Source organism: Trachypithecus francoisi, unplaced genomic scaffold (assembly GCF_009764315.1).
Source record: "Trachypithecus francoisi isolate TF-2019V2 unplaced genomic scaffold, Tfra_2.0 Lachesis_group19, whole genome shotgun sequence".
NCBI classification, from domain to species: Eukaryota; Metazoa; Chordata; class Mammalia; order Primates; family Cercopithecidae; genus Trachypithecus; species Trachypithecus francoisi.
In genome coordinates, this window is record NW_022681464.1 from 24,661,379 (window position 1) to 24,687,555 (window position 26,177).

Below are 26,177 nucleotides of genomic sequence, written 5' to 3' on the forward strand. Positions count from 1 at the left end.
TTGTATTTTAATAAACTTTTTATTAACCTAGTTCCTGATGGTTATATAATTTTATATCAAATGGACCATGGTTTACTTACCCAGTTGCCTCTTATTGATGTGGTTTTCAATATTTAATTATTAGTGCTGTCATTAACATCTTGTGCATTCAGCTTGCTATATTTAAACTTTTCCTAAGATTATTGAAAGTGGAATTATTCAGCAAAAATATGGGAATAATTTGAGGTTGTTTTTGTAATCTTTATTACATAGGTGTGAGCTCAGTTGTCTGATTTTATTAATTGATGTAACCCTAGAATCTGGCACAATGGCTGACATTTAGTTAGGACTCAATTATACACTTTCTAAATAAGTGAATAAAAACATTTCTGGAATATAACAGAAATACGTTTAAATCCAGTCTGTATGATATCAAAGCCCATGTCCTTTCAGCTCAACTATGATAATCCTGCTGTTTTGTTTTTGTTGCTATTTTTATCATTATCATCACATCCTTCTAAACCTATATTGTTATTGTTCCATTTTAAAAAAGAGACAACAGCTATAGATGGATTAAATAACTTCTCTAAGATTCTATAGCTAGTAAGTGATGGTAGAAGACACAAATCTAGTCTTATTTCAGGACTCACAATCTTAGCTACTAAATTATACTGCCTCAAGTTGTTAAAGATATGATGCTATAATGCCCAGTGTGAAAACTTTTGTTGGAAAGGGGTTACTTTAAAATGCAATAATTAAAATTTTATTATCTTAAGGTATATGCAACTTTCTCTAGAAAAGATAAAAATGTCCATTGATTTCTTACCATCTATAGAGAGAATCGTTCCTTGGTATTTTCCTCCGAGCATATTATACTGTTCCTTGGTAACTTTATTTTTCAAAGTGATTTTGCCTGTTCTTGAATCAACAGCTAGCAGATCAGCTGGATTATTTCCCATTACATATCTGTATTTGAAAGAAAATGATACAGATTAATGTCAGCTATCTAAAAAAAGAAATTTTAATTTAAAATGTATTTTTTTTTCAGTGAGTAGTTGTAACCCCTAGATATAGTTTCCAATTACTAGAGACTTTATTTTTTTTTCAGAGCAGGCTTAGCTATATGGGGCCACTCAGGGGTACATCCAGATTTACATTTAAGAAAAAAAAATTACTGAGCACCCATTTCTGATGGAGTGTCCTTTTATGCCCAGTTGGATGTCAGAATAATCCTTTGATGCTTGCAGTCTCATTTTCATTTGATTTAGGTAGCAGCAGAACTATTACAGAAGACCCAGATCCTAGGATTTCCTGGGCTGCTCCTAATTCTAAACTATTCTTTTACAAAGAAGTTATTGCATCAGCTTGGCCTGCACTTCCCCCCGTTTCCACTCTTCCTCCCCGTATGCACTAGAACTTGGCAAGACCGGTAAGACCTCTTTTGAATTCCAAAATATGGCCTTGCCTTGAGCCTCTATTCTATTCTCTTCTCATCTTTGACTTCCATGTTTTTCTTCTCATCGACTATTTGTGAAACAAACACTGGTCAGGTAATTCTGTCTCTGTCTCTGGCATTCTGCTAAGCTCTGGGTTGGGTCTACCTTCAGTGAATTCACTCCTGTGGGGTACAAGAGAGCTCATCAGCAACAGAGTACAGTGTGACAGGACCTCTAACAGAACTACTCACACTATGTGAGAAGAACACCAAGAAAGAACTTTTAAAACACATGGGTGGGCTGAGTGCGGTGGCTCAAGCCTATAATCCCAGCACTTGGGGAGGCTGAGGAGGGTGGATCACCTGAGCTCTGGAGTTCGAGACTGACTTGGCCAACGTGGTGAAATCCCTTCTCTACTAAAACAAAAATAGCCGGGTGTGGTAGCAGGTGCCTATAATTCCAGCTACTTGGGAGGCTGAGGGAGGAGAATCGCTTGAACCAGGTAGGTGGAGGTGGCAGTGAACTCGGATCGAACCACTGCACACCAGCCTGGGTGACAGAGTGAAACTCCGTCTCAAAAAACAAACAAACAAACAAACAAACCCCAAACAACAAAAAATGCATGGGTAAAGTGCTTCTCCCATTCTTCTTGTCACAGTCACATGTGCAAACACAGGTACATGTACACGCACAGATTTTCTTTTGTGACTTGGTAGAAATATTTGCATATATAGTTTTAAAAAATGACATGGCATAGTTTTCCTTAATATAACTAATTTTTCATACCAGCATTATTGACCAATATTGAATGCTGAATAAAGTGAAGAATATAATTGAAATGAGCTAATAAAATCTAATTGATTTAAAGCTGGGCAGATTTGCAATTGGAGGATCATTCCATAAACTCTTCTGAGGGACCAATCATGGCCTATGGTAATCAGCTAATTGATCAGTAAGAAATACAGAAGTATCAGAAATACAGGACTGTCAATACTTTCGAGATGTATTATTTTCACATATCACATCTTTACAGTTTAACATCTTACATCTTGCATGAATTTTTACGTTTTCTTAAGTTAAACATTTTAAATGAACAGTTTATAGTACTTTTTACAATTAAATGATAGTTTCAAAAATAATGAAAAGTACTTTAACTCAGATACTTATAATCTATAAAAAGAACATGTGTACTTAAGTTCAGTATGTAAGGAAAATTAGTTGAAAATCTCACTCTTACCTAACAGTCGTTGAAGGTTTACCTGTGTCCAGGTCAGTAGCTACAAAGTCTCCCACTTTATCATTTGATCCCATATTACCAGTTACAACATATGTCTTTGAACCTGGACGAAACACTGGGCCTTCAATTACATTTAACACAGTCACAGAAATTGCAGTTGCTGTCAGTTTATACTGAGACATAATTGAATGATGAAATTCAGCTTTGTTTCTGACACCAATACTAAGTTGCAGATTCTGCGTAGCTTCATAATCTAAGGGCTAGAAAATACAGAGTAAAATAGTTTTAGTATAAGAAGAGAAAACGTTCCAGGTGAAAGAGAAATCCTTTGATAATAGCAAAAAAAAATATGATTCTCTTTCTTTTATGAAACATAAATGCACACAAATACACAATTTTTAATCTTTAACTGATGTAAATTTGTGCAAATAAAGTAAGAAACAATTCAGTTGCCCTAGATTCATTGTTGAAAAGTTGCAAACGTATGACACGAGCTCTAATTGTTCACCAAACAAATTAAAAACTTAAAATAATATGGATAGTCAAATTTATGTATTTTTAGTGCAAAGACAATTTATCCTACCTTCAATCATTTTACATTTTTCAGAAAGTAGCTATTTATTACACAGTATGGGTCAGATATATTAGGGTTTCAATCATTTGAATGGTTTTATCCATAAGAACTATTTAGAAGAAATTTCACATCTGTAAGTGTGACTCTTTGAACAAATCAGATAATATAATGTAATATATATACTATAAATAAATATTTTCTTCAACTTGTTCTAGGAAATATTTATCTCATAAAATAATCAAGTAGTGATTTTCTTTATGAAAAATGATATTAATATCCACAATCCATAAAATCCACAAACAATTATGCCATTAGGCCCATATATACCAAATATATTTTTCTAAAATTTCACAAGAGTAATTTAGATAAAAATAGAGATTCACGCACTGAGCTCTCTTATTTAGCTAAAATTTTGAATCTTTGTTCTAATGTTGGTTTTATTTGCAATTCAAAGAATGACTGTAAAATCAAATGTATATATACATTACACACACATAATATATATATATGTATATAGCTATAACAAAGGATTTAATATATTATATCTCTGGGCAAACGATTATCATTCCCATTTTACAGCTAGAGATATTGAGGATGGATAGGTTGAATAATTTTCTAAATAATATAATAGTTGGGGCAAAACAGATTAGACTCCAATTTCCCCAGTATTGAATCCTAAATAGTATCATGGAAAGAATGTGAGCTTCATATCTAGAGAAAACTAGGTTTAAATGTTGGCTCTACTACTTACTAGCTATGAGAACTTACGCAGGTTCTGCACTCTCTTGGAGTCTCAATATCTTTATCTGCAATATGGAAATAATATAACCTAATTTGCAGGGATGCTGTGAGGGATAAACTAAAGCACCTGCACACTGTCTCAAGTTAAATATAAGCTGTAGGCATGGTGACACTTTAAGAAGACACAGGAGGCAAAAAGTCACAGATTCTTACGGGGACAGAGTTGTTTGAGAGTCTGTTTTCCAGGCCTATTCCGAAAAAAAATAGTTAAATAAGGATTATATTTTACCATGAAAATACATATTGCATGAAACATATACAATCCATGCACAGCTGTTGTAGATTTTAAAAATGGACTCTGCAAGTTGTGTAGCACAGGGAGAAACTTGACTATCAGCTTCCTAGGAGGCAAATTTTTTTTCTCACATCTCATGAAATTTTACTGCAGGTAAATGTGGACCATTAATATAGGGAGGACATAAGAGCATTCAGTTGTTCTGGACCAGTTGACTTGGACCAAATTTCCAGTATATCTGTATTCCTAATAAACCTTGATCAGCAGCCACAGTGAGATGGGAGTATGATAATTCTACATTTATAGTAATTTAATTTAAACTTTATGAAAACACACTGGAGGAATAAACACATTTCTATTTACATGATGGATATTCCACATGTGTAATAATTGACTTACAATGTTGACATGGACACAGTTTTAAAGCCCCTATTAAATATGCTTTTAAAAGATTCTTAAAACATTAACCTTAAGGATTAATTATACTTTGTTGTAAGCATAAAATATATTATTTTAAAGGTGTTTTCAATTTATATGATCTATTTGGGAGTAATGTATTGACAAAATGTTTTAAGTTAAAATTCAATGCCTGTTTTTAAAAAATGATTATAAGCAGAAAGACTATACTAAAAAGCTCTGTGTTATATATAAATTTAAAACACAGTAATTTTTATTCTTTCACTAAGTCAAGTTTGTGAAATGTTAGCATCATTTTATTTTAAGTTTAACATTTTGAAAAAAGATTAAGAAAACAAAATATTTAGGATAATTACACCATACCTTAACAACCTTTAAAATTCCCACATTTGTTCTTTCATTCATTTCTATTTCAAACCAATTTCCTTCATTTCCAGAGATAAAGAAAATTACTGCCATCCAGTTAGCTGAGAACTCTTCATCCAAATCAATTATTCTAATTTGGAGCAAATTTGAATTTAGAGTATTTTCTTGAATATCCACAATATACTGAAACAAGAAGTGAAAACTCTTAGCACAAACTGTGTGAAAAAGAGAACTATAGTAGATTTATACTGGAATGTTGTAGTTTTCATCTCATTTTTCATTGCTTAGCTCCATCTATTCTTGCATAAGCATAAGTAAAAGGTATGTGTGTACATTTGGGTTGTATGCCAATAAACATAACATGTGCCTCTGTAAGTAGAATTGTTCGTATATGTTTTAGTATATAGTGAATTTAGAGTTATTAATTCCAAGAACAAATACTTACTGAAGACTGTTCCATGTAAGGGATGTTATCATTGACATCGAGGATTTTAATGTTGCACTCACATTCCGCTGACATGCCGTCTGCCCCGCCGTCTCGGTCAGAGCCTCTTACAGCAAGAGAATACTGGCCATATTGCTAAAAATACATATTACAAGCAATATCACACTTAGCGTAGACAGCCTTTACTTTGTCTTATGTAAAGTTCTTTGAAATGTTGGCTCAACATTTACATAAATCTATGATAGAGGGAGGGTTAACACAGAATATGGAAAATCCACAGGTTTCATGTGATTATTCCCAATAATGCTTATCATGCATTATTTAAATGATGCAACACTTTTTAAAAGGCTTCATTTCTTATTAATAATAATATGCCCAGACGTTGAAAAAGTTTATAAAGGGTAAAACAAACCAGAATGATCTCAAGGAGAGAGAGTAAGTTTACCAAAAGTTTATGGCATGAAAATTTCATAACCTAAATAATCAGCCCCGAGCGTGCAAGAAGCATATAGAGAGGTAACATAGATTTGTGTTTTGGGAGGTAGTGGGTTGTGGCAATGCAGTTATTGGTGATGTATCTATTCTTGACTCTATTCAATGGTGCTTACATTTCTAGAAGCTGGTAAAAGCTATGGAGGCTTTCTTTGACTTATGCAAAAATGCGCACTCATTCGAAATAATGGATATGATTGAGGGGGTTTTATGGAGACATCTTGAGGTCTCTCCATTGACCCCAGGTTGAGAATATCTGCTCTGGTGGCTTCCCAATGGCTGCAGAGTCCCTTTCCTTCTGACAGCCCTTTCTTACAGTGCTTTACCATGAAAGCTCTTTTGACAGGAACGAAACCACACTGGGTGTTTAAGAAAGTTTGAGAGAGAAAAAAGTAAACATTTAATTTCTTCTAATGTTTATTTTCAAACATGCATGAAGGGAGACTTAGGTAACCTAGAAGCTTATAACATTTAGATAGTTAAAGAGTATTAAAATAATGTGATTTATCCTAAACCTAAAAGTCATCAGCAAGAAGATTGTCATTTTTAATAATTAAAACAAAATCAATTGAATACCATCAGAAAATAAAGCTTCCTCACTTATGCCCCTGATGTACATTTAGGTCAGCAACATTCTGTTAAAAGACAATATTTTTTAAAATAATGAAAAAGCACATATTTTAAAACTAAATCATGAAATCACATAGCATGCTAGAAACCTCACAATGCTGATTTTACTCTGTTAACAATCGCTAGTTATTTTCTTATTTGTAAATAAAAAGATTGGTCAGGCTGTCATTTAATTCCTATCCATCGTTCTTATCCTGTGGTTCATTTCCCAAAGTAAATGAATGGGTGGGCTATCAATAGATGTTACATAGGAAAAACAAGGGTTCTGATGTCAATGGAGCCTAGATCTGCTAGGTTAAACAAAGAGAACTTAGTATGTAAATATTCTTGGAGCCTCCAGCATACTCACATGCATTGTAACTCACCAAAATGTGGACATATAGCAAGTAAGTCCTAAATTAATTTTATTATAGAACACATTTTTTAGAGAAATCGAGTTTTTGATTGTACCTTAGGCATATTTTCATGTACTTTCACAATATAGCTTTCTTAAATTGAAGCAAATTTTAATTAATTAACTACATGAAAAGAGTACAAAAAGTAATTTAAAAATCCTCCCTTTTTCATTTAAAAAATATTTCTTACATGAAAGAATTATGTGAAAAACTTATACAGGTAAAAATGTAAAACATCATTTTCTTCATCTTTTTGTCTCTTCAGTATTCTTGCTTTTAGAATCAGTTCCTTTGAGACTAAAAATCCACAAAGAAAAAGAATTACCTCTCTGTCTAGAAAATTATTCATCGTTCGAATTTCTCCAGTATTTCTGTTGATAATAAACATTGGTGAATCTGAAGGTTCTTGTCTTATAATCTTGAAGGCTATTTTTGAATTCAAATTGTTTGGTTCATCTGCATCAGTAGCATTGAGTACCATCACCAGTGTATCTAGAAATCAAGGAAAATTGATTGCAAATGGGCGACTTACATTTTTGTTACAGTATAGTATATCACCTTTCCAAAAAAGTGTTAGAGTTAGTTGATCCATATGATGTGGACTTCATTGTCTTACCTCTCTACTCCTTCAACACATGAATATCTTGGCTCTTTTCTATATCTTTGCCTAATAAAAAGATCACATTTTACTAGGAATCTAGACATTGCTGATAACTGGGAAACAAAGGAAATGTATTATTCTGGCTATTTCTTCTTCTAGTATTTTTTCTTCTTTTTTAAAGGATGCTGTGGCAAAACAAAATGATAATAAGACCAGACCAACATTTTCCCAACTTTCTCAACACTTTCTAGCTATATGATCTTGGCCTCAATTTCTGTATCTATAAATGGGGATGATATTACTGCCATCCTCATTGAATTCGTGTGAGAATTAAATCATTAATAAGAGAAAAATATATAAAGTTCCTAATGAATAATGCACATTTGATAAATACACATTATTACTGTTTTGTTTTGGGTGATCCTTCATCAAGTGTAATTAGTAGATGTAAACAAATGCTTGTTTAACTACATACATTGTCTTGTCTCTTATCTTTTTCATTAATTTTATAAGTAGTTTTGATGAAGATTATTGGGTTATTGGAGAATGTGAAAAACTGCCAGTGCTCATTCATAACTTTGGAATTGTTCTCTCCTCTCCAACTCCATTTCAAATACAATTTTCCTACAAACGCTCCAAGGCATTTGTCATCCCCCACCTGTATTCATTGTAGCATAACCTTTAAAATGTTTTCACTAGATAATTAACATTTATATACACTTATATAATTTATATAATTAAATTCCCTGCAACTATTTGAAAGCAGTGAAACAATCTAGGTGTCCTGATATGGAAATATGTTCAAAATATATTTATATAAAAATTCATGTGGGCCGGGCACGGTGGCTCACGCCTGTAATCCCAGCACTTTGGGAGGCCGAGGCGGGCGGATCACGAGGTCAGAGATGGAGACCATCCTGGCGAACACAGTGAAACCCCGTCTCTACTGAAAATACAAAAAAATTAGCCGGACGTGGTGGCGGGCGCCTGTAGTCCCAGCTTCTAGGGAGGCTGAGGCAGGAGAATGGCGTGAACCCGGGGAGGCAGCAGAGCTTGCAATGAGCGGAGATTGCGCCACTGCACTCCAGCCTGGGCGACAGAGTGAGACTCCGTCTCAAAAAAAAAAAAAAAAAAAGATTCATGTGGATTAGTATGTAACAGATGATACCATTTATGTTAAAAAGCATGTGATTTATGTTTACATAAATAGAATGCATGTACACAGTGCATACCTCTGAAGAATGGTACTAGGAAATGCAGACAACAGATTTTTGTTCCCCTTTCCTTTCCAGCTTGTATAAATTTAATGAGCATTTTATAATAACATTTTTAAAAGTTGAAAGTATAGGTACAGTATTTTAATGAATAAAAGTAAAGTGTAGGATTTTTGGAATTCACAAGAAATTTTATCACTTACAGGTTAAACCACAAAATGAAGTTTTGTGTGGAAATGACTTCTATAAGTGATTTTAAAGTAGCTAACTTTAAAAAGGTAGGAGGGAAGGGGGGAACGCAGTATGAGCAAAAAAGGGTGGGATTGCCCATCCACACAGTTAGACTGGGAGGCTGAATTCACATCTCAATGCCCCTGCCACCACTGTGCAAAATGCCTTTAAAATTTCTTGTTAGGACTCTTCTACAGGGCTGGCCTGAGAGTTGTGTGAGAAAATCCTCCTCATTGCTTTGGAATCACGCTTTGTGTCTCTCAGTTTGGAGCTGCTTCCATAGTCGAAAGGAAAGACTTGCTATTTTGCATATTTTCTATGGTTTATCTGTTACATTCATGATGTGTATTTGACATAGTTTGGTCTCCAGTTAGGTGTCTGGCTGTTAGGAGTGATTTGGAAGCCACTACATTACTTACTTGCATTAGAATTTTCTTCTATTTGTCCCACAAATGTAGCCATTGAAAACACTGGAGGGTTGTCATTTATATCCAAAACCCTGACTCTGAGCTCTAGCGGCCTCTCTAAATCTTGGCCCATTGAGTTCAGAGCTCGGCAGTAGATCTGGGAGAGAAAAGATACATAATTATATTGTGAAACACAGATTTATTAAGTTCTTACTTTGAGCATTATACTAGCACTATGGGGAATTAAAAGAATTATTATATCTAACTAGAACATAGGCACAAGCCCTGCTAACAGTCACTAAAGGAAAGCAAATGTGGCATTCTTAAGCTAGGTAGTAGCTACATGGGAGTTTGTATTATTATTATTATTATTTATATTTGAAGCGTCCCCAAGTGTAATGTGTACTATTTTACAAAATGGCATATTTCCATATATAAATGCATTGTGATACTAGCCTGGGTAATATAATGAGACCCCGTCTCTAAAAAAAAATAAAGATTTAAAAAATGCATTGTGCTCCAAGAAAAGCTAATAGGGTAGCATGCCTTTTTAAAGTGTGTGGTATCATTGTGGTACAGATGAGAGAAATACAGATTTGGAATTGAAGGCTAAAGAATTAAAGTTGTGTGAGGAAAACAGGCAGGCAGTGTGAGTGAAAACTGCAAATATCGATTATTATTTGAAGGTATTCTGGGATATGGATTGATGGGGTTTTAATAGAAGAGGTAACAGGAGCAAAATAGGGTTTCTTTATTCCTATTTTTAATATTAAGAAGTGTTGGCCATGATGATAGAGGGGAATGGGAGTAGCCAAGGAGTCAGCAGAAGGGAGACAGTAAAACAGAGGTGATGGAATGATTCTCCAAGTAACTGGTAATTATAGGACAATGGTAATGTCTTGGAATACGCTGTGGGAAAAAGCAAACAATTGATCCTGCTTTTGGATTTAATGAAGAACATTTCTGAGCTGGGCAAGAGAGAAATAATTGTGGGAGTTTGTGATGGATGGCCTCAACCTTTTTCGTGAAGTTGGTCACAACTGCTTAAAGTGGAAATGAGGTAGAGGGTTTGAAGAGATAGGATACTTAAACTGTGTGACAGCTCCTATAAAGAATGGAATGAGATTCACTTAAGAAAGGATGAATTTTCAAGGTGCATTTGGAGCTCAGGTGAGCTTGAGGAATACAAATTTATAGTAAAGTATACTTGCTCAGAAAACAGTCCTGCAGTAGCTCTAGAATCATTACCTGACATTAGACTTAAAAGAAGCTAACATTCTTTACTGAATTTTAAAAAAATGAAAAATTAAAAAGTTAGATATTTGTCCTTCCAAACAAATACTCTAGTTTGCCAATGAGGACAGTATATATGTTAGCATTTTTGCTAACACTTAAGTGAAACATTTCCTTCTCTCTTAATCTTTGCATTTCTTTTCAGTCGTGGGATGCTCGTGAATTGAAAAATAACCCAAAATGCCAAATATTGAGACTCTTGAAATCAAATTAAGTGTGATCTGAGATTAAGAGCTTCTGAGAAGAATTTCAGCAAGAACATATATATTGACATGAAGTCCACTTACAACGAAGAAAGGAGTGACTTCTCGATCAACTATGGATGTTATATTAATTTCACCAGTTTTCTGATTAATGACAAAGATCCCATACGGTGGCTGATCAATTCCTACTCCAGAGATGCGGTATGTAACTTGCTGGTTTGCAGCACAATCTGAGTGAATCTGCAGAAGGAACACAAGTAAAAATATTACAGGAAGCAAATAGAGTTCTATATTTGATATATGACAGCTTTCCTGAGAGTTGTTACATGTGATGACCTTGTTATTTAGGAAATGTTGACAATGGAGAATTATTTTCCTAGATAAGAGTAACAATTACAGCTCTAATATTTTCAATGGTAACTGACAATGTAATTAAAGAAATTTAATTTCTACTTCTATCAAACAAGAAAAAAAGCAAAATGTCACCCTACTATATCTAAGTCTATGCAATCATCATGCATACCTTCATTCATTCAACAGTTAAAATTTTATCTTGTACCTCCAGCCTGGGCGACAGAGCAAGACTCCGTCTCAAAAAAAAAAAAAAAAAAAAAAAAAAAATTATCTTGTACTATTTGCAGGGTCTGTGCTTGTACTGGAGCTACAGAAGGAAACTGCTTGCCCTGTTAAGGAGTTTACCAATGTTGTCATCATGCAACTTTAATCTTCAATTTTTTTTCAGTGTAAAGTTTTCAAAGAAAGTAGATTCATTTAGGTGACAAGTGTTACTTGGGTTTGAGTGGAAGCTCTGAATTCTGAAAATGGGAAGGAAGTATTAGCAGAAAAGGAAGGAGACCACGCAAATAAATGGTTATAGAAACCAGAACTCTTTCTTTGAAATAAAATATAGTTTGACTGTAAACAAATCTTAGTGGGGAGTCTTCGTGAGCGTCTGTGTGGATGTATGCGTATATTTGTGTGTGTACCTGTGGATGTGTGTACCTGTAAGTTCATGAATTTGTGAGGGTGTTTCTGAGTGTGTGTGTGTATGTAGAAAGGAAGATACATAAAATGAGTAGAAAAGGGGTATGAGAGAGGGCACCTTGTGAATGTTAATAAACAAACAAAAAAGTAGGAATTCAATTCTAATACATTTTGAGGCAAAAAGAGCACACATTGAAAATTTTCCTTTGAAAGCGCTGAAAGCCAAATTATTTATTAAAATAATGATCTTTTTTCATCTAGAGTTTGGGATAACACATGATCATGTGTATGCATTTCACCAAAGAGATGAGTCAACGTTTACCTGTTTCTCTGAGCACCGGCTTAATTTGTCCTTATGAGTTTCAGTTTTCATCATCTAGATGACTATAGTTCTGTTCCGTATTGTAGTTTCTCAGTGAGACATGTTCACAAAATATTTAACAGACAGTTGCTTTTGAAACTTTATCCATTCTGATTTTCAATGTTATACTTTGGAGTTGATACTTACTTTGGCGATTGGATTCCTTTTTGAGTTGTCTTCACCTTCACGACATGCCGCTGCGAACTTGATCCATTCACGTTTCTGCCTTCGGATTGAATGCCATTTGATGGTGCCATTTTTAGTGTTATAATCTCTTACCTTAAATGACAGCAATAAAGAAATGGTATATATTAATTTGAATTCGCAATTCAAATTCCACTGAGATTTTTGGAAGAGGATATAATCTCAGAAACAGAGGATATTTAATTGGGAAAATTGGCAATTTTGGTAATCTATTAATTTTAGCATTATATGAACTTTACTTATAAGAATACATTTTCTTCAGAAAATATATTGTTATTCTCAAATTATTTTCTTGTTTAAAAATTTGGAAAAATGGATTTGTTGTATATTACCTGGATTCGGAATTCACTGTTAACTTCTACCACCACCTGTAAAAAATAAGATAATCACACTAGTTATTTTTTAATTAAATGCTTTAAAATTTATATAATACAGTTAGTTTAAAAATGACATGAAACCATTGGCTTGTGAGTTATTAAAATTATTTTATCAGCCAAATAGCAGGTGGATTTGGTTTATGTCTTGGGTCTGATGATGATGCTAAGAATTTTTGTTTTCACCTTTCAATTTACTCTTCTCTTTATTACTATTATTTTATACTTGTATTTCTCCCTAAACAAGAAATTTTCAACTTTTAATTGAATTTATTTGGAATTGCAAAGTATGAAAAATTTTATTTGTATCACTGATATAAGAAAATTATAGTTTTCATTTAAAAATACTAAGAGTAGTAATTTAAAAATATAAAAAAGTTCTTTTTATGATTTTAATTGTATCATAAAAGAAAATATAAACAATGTCTCTGAGTATCTACTTTTAAAAAAGTCACAATAGATAATTCAGAAAATAAATATTTATGATCAATATGAGAAGTGTAAAAAGATAATGTTTTTATTATGAGAATTACATATCCATTGTGTATTTAATATTAATAATTATGATTATTATTACTCTTATAATTTATTAAATAATAACTAGGTATTAGATTATGTATTTATGTAAATCTATGCACTTAATCATCACAACAAATACATGTAGTCATGACTAGTACTATCTCCATTTTACAGATGAGGAAATTTGAGTCTTGGATATTAACCTATGGCTAAATATAATTCAATACAATTTAGCATAAATTTGCACTTGAGCTGTGGGTTTTACAATAAAATATGAGATAGCCTATTCCCTCAAGTAAATTGCTACTAAGTAAAACATGCTACAAAGAATTTATATTGCAACTTTAAGAACTCAAAAAATTCTGATTTTAAACTAATCTATTATCCTTGTGATTGGTAATATTTACGTACAATGATAGTATACAGCACGAAGAAAAAAAGAAAAGTAAATTGCCCAAATTTTAAAACATATAACTGAAATATTATCTGTAGAACCCATCTTGGATGCAGAACTGAAATGATGAAATGATGTTCATGTAAATGCATGCTCCTTGCTACCTGTGAATTTATGAACACTCTTCCCTCTCTCTTGTTTGTGAGTGTGGGATGGGAGATGGGCATACCTTATTTGTCTGTTTGAAAGCCATTTCTTCATAGCTGCAGAATTGTGCATGCATCTGTTATCTGTTATTGCACTTCTCTTACTGCATTGGAGCATCAGTGCTTGCTGTTTGTTTTGGAAAACTATGCAGATGACTAAGAAATATTTCCAGCTTTATGAAGCTGGGTCATTCTTTTTCCCATGAGAGACAACTTGGGCAGAAGACCAAGTAGATTTCGCCATACAGTCAGACTCTCAATTGGATCTGTAATCTAAAAACTGCCACGTCTGCTTAAAAATGTGGTGGGTTGGTGTAAGCTTATTTTCTATTGCTCAGAGTCTAGAATAAACTCTGATACAAAGTCACTCTTGGACTTTCAAAGGCAAAATAGTGAAATCTGAGTCTTAATAGAGTTGGAAAGTCTTCAATATATTTCCTCAATTCTCTGAACTTTAGTTTCCTCACTTGTAATGACAAAAGTAGACTAAATTTTATACAGGTAACTTTGCAGCTCTAATATTAAATGCCTGTGTGCAGTAGGAAAATATTGAAGTACTTAGATGTGGGAAGGGCATGATAAAATTGTGGTTTTAAAGCTTACTCTGACAACAGTTGGTAGGACTAGTGACAACAGTCGGTGGGACTAGTGGGAAGAGGCGGTGATTACAGACCTCTTGAGGGTCTCTGTATCAAAGCAGGCTGGAGGTGAGAAGGAGGTACGCTGGAGCAGAGGCAGAGGTAATGGACGGGGAAAGATCATGGGATACTGCAGCATAGCATTGACAGGGCTTGAGAACAAATGGGATGGGGATGTTCAAGCGAGGGAGGAAGCTCAGGGGATGGCAGTTTTAAACTGTGGGACTGGGAGCAAGACAGCAATAGAATTTAGCAGATTAGAACACATTGAGTTTGAGATGTCAGATAATGCCTGGGTGAAGATGATCAGCAAATGGAAACATGGATCAAAAGTTGAGCAAAAGTTCAAGCTGGATATGTAGATTTGAGGTACATCTGCTCAGGCAGGATAGTTGCAATCATGTGAGCATTTGAAATTCCTGAAGTAGAGGATACAGTCAAGAAGCAGCCTGCAATTGAGGATAAAACTAGAAGAATTTCTACATTTATTGAACTAGGAACAAGGACAACAAATGAATAAAAAGAAAGAAAGGAGAGGGCCAGGAGCTGTGGCTCATGCCTGTAATCCCAGCACTTTGGGAGGCCGACGCGGGTGGATCACGAGGTCAGGAGATAGAAACTATCCTGGCCAACATGATGAAACCCCGTCTCCACTAAAAATACAAAAATTAGCTGGGCGTGGTGGTGCATGCCTGTAGTCCCAGCTACTTGGGAGGCTGAGACAGGAGAATCAGTTGAACCCGGGAGGCGGAGGTTGTAGTGAGCCAAGATTGGATCACTGCACTCCTGGGGACAGAGCAAGACTTTGTCTCAAAAAAAAAAAAAAAAAAAAAAAAAAAAAAAAAAAGGAAGGCGAGAAGGAGTGGTGAAAGAAACAATAGGAAAATATAATGCATTATAATGGAGGTCAGAGGAAAAGGAAAGTGGAAAGACAGATGGGGTTGAAAGAGATAATGTAAAAAAGTTGAGCAGAGTGAATTCTGAGGAAATCCTGAGGTTCTGAGGGACCTTCAAGAGAATATTTTTAGCGGGATGGAACATGCACTTGCTTGGCACCAAGGGGTTAGGAAATAAGAGGAGGAGAGGAAGACATAAAGATGGTCACTTTTTCAAGATATTAGTGATAAAAGGGAACAGAGGGACAAGATGGTAGGATTAGATATAGCATTCAATGACATTTTTTGAGAGAGGGGAACCTAACGATTTTCGAAAGTTAAGATAGAAGCTAGGAGGAGATTTTGATTTAAAAGGAGATGTTCAGAAGGAAGATTCTGATAGAAGTGTTGTGATGGGGAGAGCAGGAGAGAACGGGCAGAAAAAGAAAGGACCTCAAAGACAAAGGCAAGGAAAGATAGAGATTCAAATCAATCAGTTAGGAAAGGGAAATTGGAAGACATTGTACCAAATGACCTAGACTTTGTCCCTGGAGTAAGGGTGAGGTGGATGGAGATTAAAATCAATAAATTAGGAAAGGGAAATGGGAGGATACTCTCCTAAATGACCTAGACCTTGTCCCTGGAGTAAGGGTGAGGTTATTTTCTGGCAATTAAGGGAGAAGTTTGGATTCCCAAATGAGTTTGGAGTGTGTGCTATGGAGGCTGTGATGGAGATTTACCTAGAGATGAACACAGGAGTTGTCAGGCTGAGTATATCTCAGCCGTCTTGCCCGGTGGATAGGGATGTTGGCCTAAGTCATTAAATCAATCTGTGCCTCAGTTTCCTCAGCTGTATATGAGACTAAAAGTCCCCTCTAGTCCTAAAATTCTATGAAAGCAGTAAATAATTCACCTGAAATGCATCCTCAATGAGTTTTCCCTTCGTTTCTGTTTTAGGAACCAATCCATTTATGTACTTTTTAAAAGCTACAGGAGACAAAATTGCAGGCTAATTTTAATAAATCCCCAATTACAGTAATTTTTAATGTTTTTAATATTGAAGTTCATGATTCCTTGCACATAATAAAAATGGGTTTGAGGGTAACAAGCTATTTTTATTTTTAAAAATCTCTTGCATTTAACAATTGTGAGATGGTCTTCCCAGTCACTTTTTGCTAAGCATTCAATTCTAATATAATTGTTAAGTTTTTGTTAAGCATTCAATTCTAATGTAATTGTTAACTTTTATATACATCACAAGGATGCACTTGAAACAAAGCTAAAATATCACAATTTGCTTTATTTAAAAACCTCCTCTTGTATTTCCTTTGTACTGCTCTGACAAAGGGTATCAGTCTGGGGTTGACAACACCTTAATGGGTTGAATTCTCTAATTTATTCTTTTTGTTTGTGTATTTTACAAGTACATACTCAAAGTGTATTATGTGGATCCAATGCTAGATTAATACTTTTAAAGGCCTAAAAATATTATAGTAAGCCTCTATGAAATGCAAAGTGAATTTAATACTACACTATTAAAATGCTGGGGAAATCCAGTATTATTATTTCTATGTTTAATAGTGTAATAATTTTTTGGAGTGTGTGGAGCAAGAGCTGTATAAACTATTCAAAAATTTCCTTGTGGTACCTCTGCTGTGTGTGATTAGACATCTTTTGAACAATCTTGCACTGGTGCAGGGCACTATAAGGGATACAAAAGCAAATCAGACACAGAACCTGCCCTCAAATAACTTACAGTCCTGAAGTTTTACGAGCAACAGGCAACCATTAATTTGTAGAGATATGATTTCTCATTAGACAAGTATGGAAAACTGTGCCCTATCCTCACAGGCCAATTAAGAGCATGGATCAGCAGCCAATGGCATTTAAAAAAATTTGACCTGTCTAAGTCCATTGAAGGAATTTGCATATCAAGCATAATCAGCAAGGGTGGCATGACCCAGCACTGGGCAGGGGTGTTCCCTGAGTTGAGGGAGCATTATAAATCTAATTGCGATGCCTGGCAGAGCAGGCTTCCTGCTGATACGTGAGGCAATGTCTATCAGGACACAGGGATACTCAGCAGCCATGTCTTTGATGAATGTGTCATGGAGAAAGAGTTACCAGAAATTAAGTGCTCTGGGTAGAAATAAGATAATTTCTAGACTGATGACATTTGTTAAACAAGTGAATCTTATTCCTAGGGTCAGCCTTTCAGATTTAAGACAGCATTCTTCAGTGCTTTAGGTTCTACTCTTTCCTAAAACAGGGATGACACAATGTTTTTACTTTGCGGCAACTCAAACCAATTGAGCGATGATAAATTTGTACTCCCTATTTCTGTAAAGGTGACAGAAGATGCTAATCCTAAATCTGCAGTGAAATAATAAAGCTTTTATGAACACCATATAACTGTTAATGATGATACTTGAATGCAATTTGTAAGTTTCACTGAATAGGTGAACAGAAATATTTCTTCCATTCTCTGTAAAATATTTTACTGAAACACGAATCTCTATGCTGTATATCATTATAATACATGCTCAAGAAAGCACAAAGAGCCCTCTCTTTTGCTGGCCTTCTGTTTGGTCTGTACTAATTTGTTAGTCTTTCTTTTCCTTTAGGCATCTATGAATGCAATTATGGGGACTTAAGATGTCTTCAAGTAGGTTTAGGAACTATGTCATGAAATGTGTTTTATTTTCTGTGCATTTTAGCCTGAGTGCCGAAAATACTCTTAAAAACTCCTGCTCATATTTTACAGAATTTCAGTTCAGTTCAAACTGTGGAGTTAGTTTATCAGGTGGTCAGAGGGTTGGAGTTTGCTTGTTTGTTTATTTGTTTTGAAATGAAATATTAACCCATAGAAAGAGGGGGAAAATGGTTAATATAATGAACCAAAATAATCAGATCATTCATGGTCATAGATAAAAGTCATTTTCTCCGTTCTTTCAGCGTGAACTGTAGAAATTTACCTTTTAAGAAAAAGACATCTTCATATTTGTAGCGACTTAAACGGACTAATTGGACCTGGCAAAGTTGCAAGTAATTTTCAGAAATCATTAAACCCATAGAGATCCCGCTGGCTCTGTTTTGCTTTCCCACAGTGACCATGCTGTACTTTTTACCATTGTCATACACATGCGCACAGATTTCCTTTATTTGGTGCATAGGAAACATTGTTCTCTGGCCTAGAGAAAATACATTCTAACTCCTTTCCCTACTCCATACAATGATTATATGGAAGCAAAAAGAAGAAAGTAAAATAGATGCAGAATTAACAAAATGTGTTTGACTTGCAGTGTTATAGCAGGTGTAACCTCTTGTCTGTCCAGGAGACTTGTCAGAACAATAGACTAGCCATAGAGCAGTCTTGTTTGCTGTAAGAGCAGCTCCTCCAGCTTTGTTCTCCCTGATTCAACCCACTCATTTGAACAAGGTTCACAACCTTCAGATGCATTAAGCTGAATACACAGTATGCTTGCAAACAGGTAGTTACCCAGTTCTCAGGTGGATTTGCTTAAAAGACATGACCAATTTAAATATCTTAAAGGCCTTAACAACTGTACAAATACACTTCCTAATACAGGTTCCCACTTACTGACTTTGAGTAGAGATGAATATGAAGACTTTACATAGATTTTTTTCATTTTTTGGTAAAAGCACGCATTTATAATGAGACTAGAAGAAAGATAACTGAAAGAATTTGCTGTAGTGGTGGTTGTTTTATGAAGAAAAAAAGTATTTTAAAGAAAAATACAGATTAGGAAACTCCAAAGGACAATTACCAAAATTATCCCATGTGGCAAAATCAGTACTTAAAATAAATTTTGATCTTCCAAACCTTAGAAAGTGAAATGTTTTCAAAAAAAGCTATGATGTCAACGTGAAAATGAAACATTGTAATTCATGATAGTGTAAGTTATTTGAGAAATAATTTTCATAAGGCATGTGAGAGACTTGTGATTGATTTCAACATAAAATAAGGTAACCTCCTCTTCCCCCATTCCCAAAAAAACCCCATAAACCAACAACAACAACAAAAAAACAATCTAGGCACAGCCAGAGAAAGTTCAATAAAGATATACGATTTTGATGATGATACATTTTATTGAGAATGACTAAATAGAAAGTGATTGTTTAAAGACATTTGATATGCTGTAATTAATTTGAAATAAATAAGTCAAGAAACAAGGTACATCTTAGAGATTCTATGAAAGTTAGTGTACACCTATCTGAACAAGCTAATCAACTAAAACTATAATAGCTCTTAATGGATCAAATTTATTTGAAATTTTAAGTCAAAGTATTTGATTACTGACAATATGAAACTCTTGCATTTCAAATGACATACTGTATAATGCTCAGTGATCCCTACCAAACCCTAAGTAATGAAATCAACTGATCCTAAATATCCACTGAAAAGAGCATGGGATAGGACTAATGTTTGAAGGAAAGCTTGGAAGTAAAGCCACCAGCTTACTGATGCTCATTTATAACTAAATCCACTGATTATGTCCCGCCTTAGTTAATAAACTGAATTCAAACTAACCAGCATACCTTGAATCAAAGATCTAACTTATTATACCAACCCAACATTCCAGTTCAAAAATCAAGCAAGTAGAAACAAATGTGAACCACGGCATTATACATTCTGCCAAGCTGGAGGGCAATTTACTCGGCACCTGACTTTTTGAATTACATTAACCTTACTGTGAGAGAGACTACAATTTTCAAATTTTCACTGAAAGTGAAATTGACATAATACATTAGTGGTGCACTTAGTATTGTCTCTACAAAGAGAAAATGAATTACATGTAAGGGGCAATGATAAAGTATTTCATCACATTCGTCTGACCATCAAGTGCACAACTTTTGTATCACAGTCATCACTGACATTCCAGTAGTAAAATCAAGTGTAATAATAGTTATATTTACTCTTTAATTGTAGCTACTTCTTCACTTCATATGTCATTTATAAACCTCCTATACTGTCATTTTTTGAAATTAAAAATGTTTTAAATAAAATCATAAACAGTGTGGGGCTTTGTATTTAGTGATACAGATTCTAACCAAATATGCAACTGATGAGTTTATTTGGATAGCAAGGCCAGCCACAAACTGCTATGATTTTAAATTATGTAGATGCCATTTTTATGTTTTAAAAATTAGAGTAATTCCACTATCAAAGATACTAAAAAAAAAAAAAAAAAAAAAAATTAGGTGAAAAACCCAGACACACTTGTGATACTTAGTTTAAAAGCCCTCTTGCAAAAGAGATTTTGAACCACAAAGTGCTGCTAACTAGCGACAGGAATTTCCTAAATTCAATATTTTCCCAGCATGACTTAGCAATGACTTCAGTGTCAGAGATGTAATACAATGAGTTGACACTGGTGCATTAACATGATCTTGAGTCTTCAGTTAAAGAGAGAAATGCTGTTGAAAAATCTAGTTCATAAAATCACCTTGTCATTAATATACATTTTAAATGGGTTTAGGTTAGAAATAATGCCTGCTAATATTTTCTAAAAAGTTTTCACTTGTCTACAATGAGCACGATTATGAAGGGTTTTTACCAGAATCCACTCACCAGAAAAATGAACAGCACTGCAGCTACTCTGAAGAAACGCCAGTCCATCTCTGCTGGATTCTCTTACATCCAAGACCAAGGGAGTTTTGTTTGTTCTTCTCTGTTCTTTTTCTTTCTCCCACTCAGCTGGTGTCTGATTAAAATAATTTCTCAGTAGATGTTCTTACATGCAGGCTTTGAGGTGTTTCTGCCTTCCTCTGGGAGAAGGACTGAAGGTACGTATAACCAGTCTGGATCCCCACCCTAAAAACTTGGGCTGGTCTCACTGAAATGCTTGACAAGATCATCATTGCTCCCAGGTAAAAACTCGGGGACACACCCTTCTTCCAGCTGAAAAGCAACTCTCGATGGGGCAAGGAAGATTCACTCCTTTACTGAAGGTTTTCAGTAGCAGGCTCTTAAAGTGAACAGAAATATGGAGGGTTATACAGGTGATGGGGGCTTCTCACCCCATGCTTTCTTTACAGGTAGTTTAGTTTCTCCCCATAGTCAACAGGCAGGTATAACTTGAATGCTCATATTATTCATTCGATTTGCTGTTTATAGCCAAACCCTCGGGTCATAGTAGAAAATTACAAACTTTCCATTTTAGTAGATGTTGGGAAAGTTTCAGTTACTTTCAGCTGTTAAGAGAAGGAAAATTTGCTAATGCGAGTGAGGCTTTTTTAAAGTTATTAATTCAAACAAGTAAAACCGTGATGCTTACAATTATTAGATCCTCTGCATAAGTCACAATTCCCATTAACTGACCAGCCTTAAGTCTAAGGAATCCTCCATTTTCCCTCTGAAAGAATGATTTTCTTTCCCTAATTATTTTTCTTTCTTTATGATTTTTTTAAAATTCAATAAAATAAAAATTTAAATATTACTAAACTTAATTAAGGGTGAATAGTGAGGACTACCAGTTAAAATCCTGATAATAATTTTTAAAAATGTGATTTGGTGCCTGAAATACTAATGGAAACACAGAAAGCTGCTTAGCAGGTGAGGTGGGTTAAAAGTCAATGACAATTCCCAAGCACAGAGCCAAGAACCTGTACAGTGAGCCAATTAGAACACAGGGAATACACTGAAGAAATGGCTGCCTACACATGTAGATGGGAAACTGAATGCAGCCCTGAGGTTTGTGAAAATAAATAGCAACCTTTACAAGGCAGCATTTGGACATATTTTTGGACTCTCTTCTCTTCCCCTGGCAATGTCTAGTATAAATATTGTGAGTGGCAGGAAGCTCATAGACACTGGATGCCCTCAGAGTTTGAAACAGCTACTTGAAACAAGAGACCTATCTGATGAGATGTTGATTATGGTCAAAAAATACTCAAAATGTCTCCAAAAGGAAGAATATCTCTGAGGGTCAGAGAGTCTATAGAAGAAGGCTGTCATTTCACTGCAGATTTGTGGCAAAGAAGATGTGTGGTTTGAATTTTCATATTATCCATCATAGACTGTAGAGGGTAGGAGATAGGCTGCCCATGTTTATTTGCAGTGAATAGGAATGCTTATGATTGTAAATAGCAGATGTAAATAAATAAAATTTAGAAAGATGGGCTGGTCAATTTTCTCTAATGAGAAATGTCAAGTAAAATAGACTGCATAAACCTATGACTTAGTCTGAGCAATATATTAGTATCAGGCTGTCTGACCATGAATAACAGAAGACTCACTGGGCACCAGAGACAACTGGACCTACTCTTGCAGCTTTCCAGTGGCAAGCCAATGTTTATGTACCATGGATTCTGGGCATGATGCTAGGGCATGCACGGGGCCTTCTTCATCCATTAAGTTACCTTTCCTTAAACCCAACCCTGACTCCACCTCTAACTCAAAGCCTCGCTCCAACCATCCTATCTGACTAGGCAATTCATAAGGCAGCAACCTCTCAAACATCTTTCTCGAGAGGAGGTGTGGTAGAACTCCAGCACTGCAGAGCAGCGTCTGTCTTGGCAATCACACGAAAGCCATTTCGATGTTAAACACAGTGGGAGAGGGAAATTATTAATCACTTTCTCTCCTTTGCCTCCTTCCCTGCCTTTTTCTGTTTCTTACTCATTTTAATGTCCTCAGAACAGTGCTATCCAGTAGAACTTTCTGTAATACGAAAATGTTCTCTATCTATGCTGTCAGATGTGGTAGACACTTACATTATAATATGTGGCTATTGAGGATTTAAAATATGGTTATTACGACTAAGGAAAAGAATATTTAACTTTGCTTAATTTAAGTTTAAATAACCATATGTGGCTAGTGTCTACCATATTGGACAGTGCAGACATTGTTACTTTTGTTGTCTATCTTCTCTCTTACTCCAAGATTTAATTCCTTCTAGTTTTTACAAACTCAACTCTCTCAATCTACTCTATGCCTTTCTTAACTGAGAACCCCACCGTTGTTCCAGCTTTCAATTGGCACATTTACTTAGTTTTCCTTCATGTACTCCTATCTCAGTTGGTCCTGTCCCTTTTCCTGACTTAGTGGTCCTCTTTCCCAATGCCATGAGTTAACATACTTTACAGCATAGGCAACACAAACTGTTTCATTTCCGTATTCACATTGTTTTCAATTCTTTCTTCCAGCAACCTCATCTGTAACCTCACATCACACTGTTGCTTCTTCTGTCCCGTCTCAGTGAACTCCTTTTCTTTACTCTGAACATTGTTCAGTATGTGTACCTGCACGTACATAGCAACAGTTCTCATTTCATAAAAATTTTGTGAAATTTGGGGTGATTTTTCTGTCTGGAATTTCCCTGGTGAGCTGACAAAGTTCTCTATAGAGACTAAAATTCTCTAGAGAAGAGGATTTTCCTCTTTTTAATAAGGCATTGCAAACTCCAGAATGTATCTTAAGTGTTTGCATGTCTACATTTGTTGTTAGCTTGAAATATTGCAATACCTTTTAAGAAAACAAAATAATCAGCCTCTATAAAAGTAATTTTGAAAAACAAAATAATCTGTGTATTTAACTAAAAGTAACACGTTTTATTGATCTAGAAGTTCTCAAGCCTAAAGACAGTAACTGTTTTATCCACCTTCATTTACATAGCATCCATAGCATGAATTCATATTTCAGAGAAATTCTCTGGAATGTGCTTTTTTTCCATTTAGCAATAAAGTATTTTTAAATCGATATATGATAGCTGTACATATTTTTGGGGTGCATGTGATGTTTGCATACCTGTATGCATTGTTATAATGATTAAATCAGGGCAACTGTGATATCCGTCACCTCAAACATTTATTATGTCCTTGTGTTGGGAAGCTTACAATTCTTCTCTTGTAGCTATATTGAAATATACTGTAAATTACTGTTAACTATATTTTAATGTTATATGTGAACCTCTAGTTTTATATATGTGTCTAAATTATCCTAATGAACTCTACAAATTGTTTAAAAAATAGGTGAAAGGTAAAAAACTTAAAACTGGAGGAAAAATTGAAGTAAATATGTTAGGCATTATATGAATAAAAATTTTCTTTTTGCCTCTATAGTGTGTTAATATATCTTGTTCACATTATTTAAAATTAAACTATTCCTCAAAGAGTCAATGTCACATCCACGTATGTCTGGGAGATGGGGGTTGCATTTTAGATTTAAAGACACTTTTCTTTTTAATATATAACAATCACATGCAATGTTTGGTTGGTAAGTGGATTTTTGGTTTGGACAAAAGAGCTATAGAAGTAATTTTGGGATATTGAATATCTTGGAAAATGTAAATAGGAACTGTAGAAAAGTATGATCTATTTTATCAGGTTATATTATATTATGTCTTTTTATTTTTTGGGGGATGCAGCTAGCTCTCTTGCCCAGGCTGGAGTGCAGTAGTGCGATGTCAGCTCACTGCAACCTCTGTCTCCCAGAACAAGTAATTCTCGTGCCTCAGCCTCCTGAGTAGCTGGGTCTACAGGTGTGAGCCACCATGCCCAGATAATTTTTTGTAGTTTTAGTAGAGATGGGGTTTCACCATGTTGCCAGGCTGGTCTTGAGCTCCTGACCTCAAGCGTTCTACCTTCCTCAGCCTCCCTAAGTGCTTGGATTACAGGTGTGAGCCACCGTGCCTGGCCACATTATGTCTATTTTTACAGATATGTGAATTATGTTAGGAGTGAAATGTCATGATGATGGAAATTTTCTTCATGATAGTTCAGCAATGAAACAGATAAAATAAATATGACAAAATATTAACAACTGTTAAATCTAAATCATAGCATATGGTTTTCTTTGTTTTGTGTATATTTGAAAATTTTCCTAATAAAAGTAAAAATAATGAACTTAAGTAGACATTAGCAAATTATTGCCTTGGGTCAAATACGGTCCACTGTGTGGTTTTTGTTTTTTTTTCAGTTGAACACAGTCATGGTCATTTGCATATAAATTGTAGCTCCTTTCACTCTACAACAGCAGGGCTAAGAAGTTATGACAGAGACCATGTTGGCGTAGAAAGCCTAAAATAATTACTTCTCTTGTCCTTTACAGAAAATGTTTGACAATCCCTTGACTAGATGAATAGATTATAGCTTGCAATACGAAATATGACTCATGAGTAGATTCGTTGATTTTAGGAGAAGTCACAAAATTGATCTCAACGATGTGAACAGAAATCATGATGACTAAAAGTAACTATTAAAATTTAAAAACCTAGGCCAGGCGTGGTGGCTCTTGGCTATAATCCCAGCACTTTGGGAGGCCGAGGCGGGTGGATCACTTGAGGTCAGAAGTTCGAGAGCAGCCTGGCCAATATGGTGAAACTCCATCTCTACTAAGAAATACAAAAATTAGACAGGTGTGGCGGCAGACACCTGTAATCCCAGCTACTTGGGAGGCTGAGGCAGGAGAATTCCTTAAACTGGGGAGGGGGAGGCTGCAGTGAGCTGGGATGGTGCCACTGCACTGCAGCTTGGGCAACAGAGTGAGACTCCATCTCAAATTGAAAAAAAAAAAAATTAAACAAACCGATCACTGAGAAAATGATATTTATAATAAAACTGTAGTTTTAGTTTTATATGTTTAGAGAGATTTTGTTTATAATTGACCAAAATAATCTACAGCCTAACTCTCCTTCCTTTCTTT

General features: G+C 34.9%; 1 protein-coding gene across 1 annotated transcript in view; it reads right to left on the reverse strand.

Annotated features, from left to right (window-relative positions):
* Positions 1-21,364, reverse strand: part of DSG1 (desmoglein 1) — a 35,792-nt gene extending 14,428 nt beyond the window's left edge. Inside the window, exons 1-10 of the mRNA XM_033178064.1 lie at positions 21,105-21,364; positions 12,838-12,873; positions 12,449-12,580; positions 11,041-11,196; positions 9,473-9,617; positions 7,333-7,499; positions 5,491-5,625; positions 5,043-5,228; positions 2,653-2,912; positions 806-945 (exon numbers count right to left, since the gene is read on the reverse strand). Coding sequence (XP_033033955.1) covers positions 806-945; positions 2,653-2,912; positions 5,043-5,228; positions 5,491-5,625; positions 7,333-7,499; positions 9,473-9,617; positions 11,041-11,196; positions 12,449-12,580; positions 12,838-12,873; positions 21,105-21,152 — 1,405 coding nt within the window. The 5' untranslated portion in view covers positions 21,153-21,364. The remainder of the gene's footprint in view (positions 1-805; positions 946-2,652; positions 2,913-5,042; positions 5,229-5,490; positions 5,626-7,332; positions 7,500-9,472; positions 9,618-11,040; positions 11,197-12,448; positions 12,581-12,837; positions 12,874-21,104) is intronic.
* Positions 21,365-26,177: the final 4,813 nt, after the last annotated feature.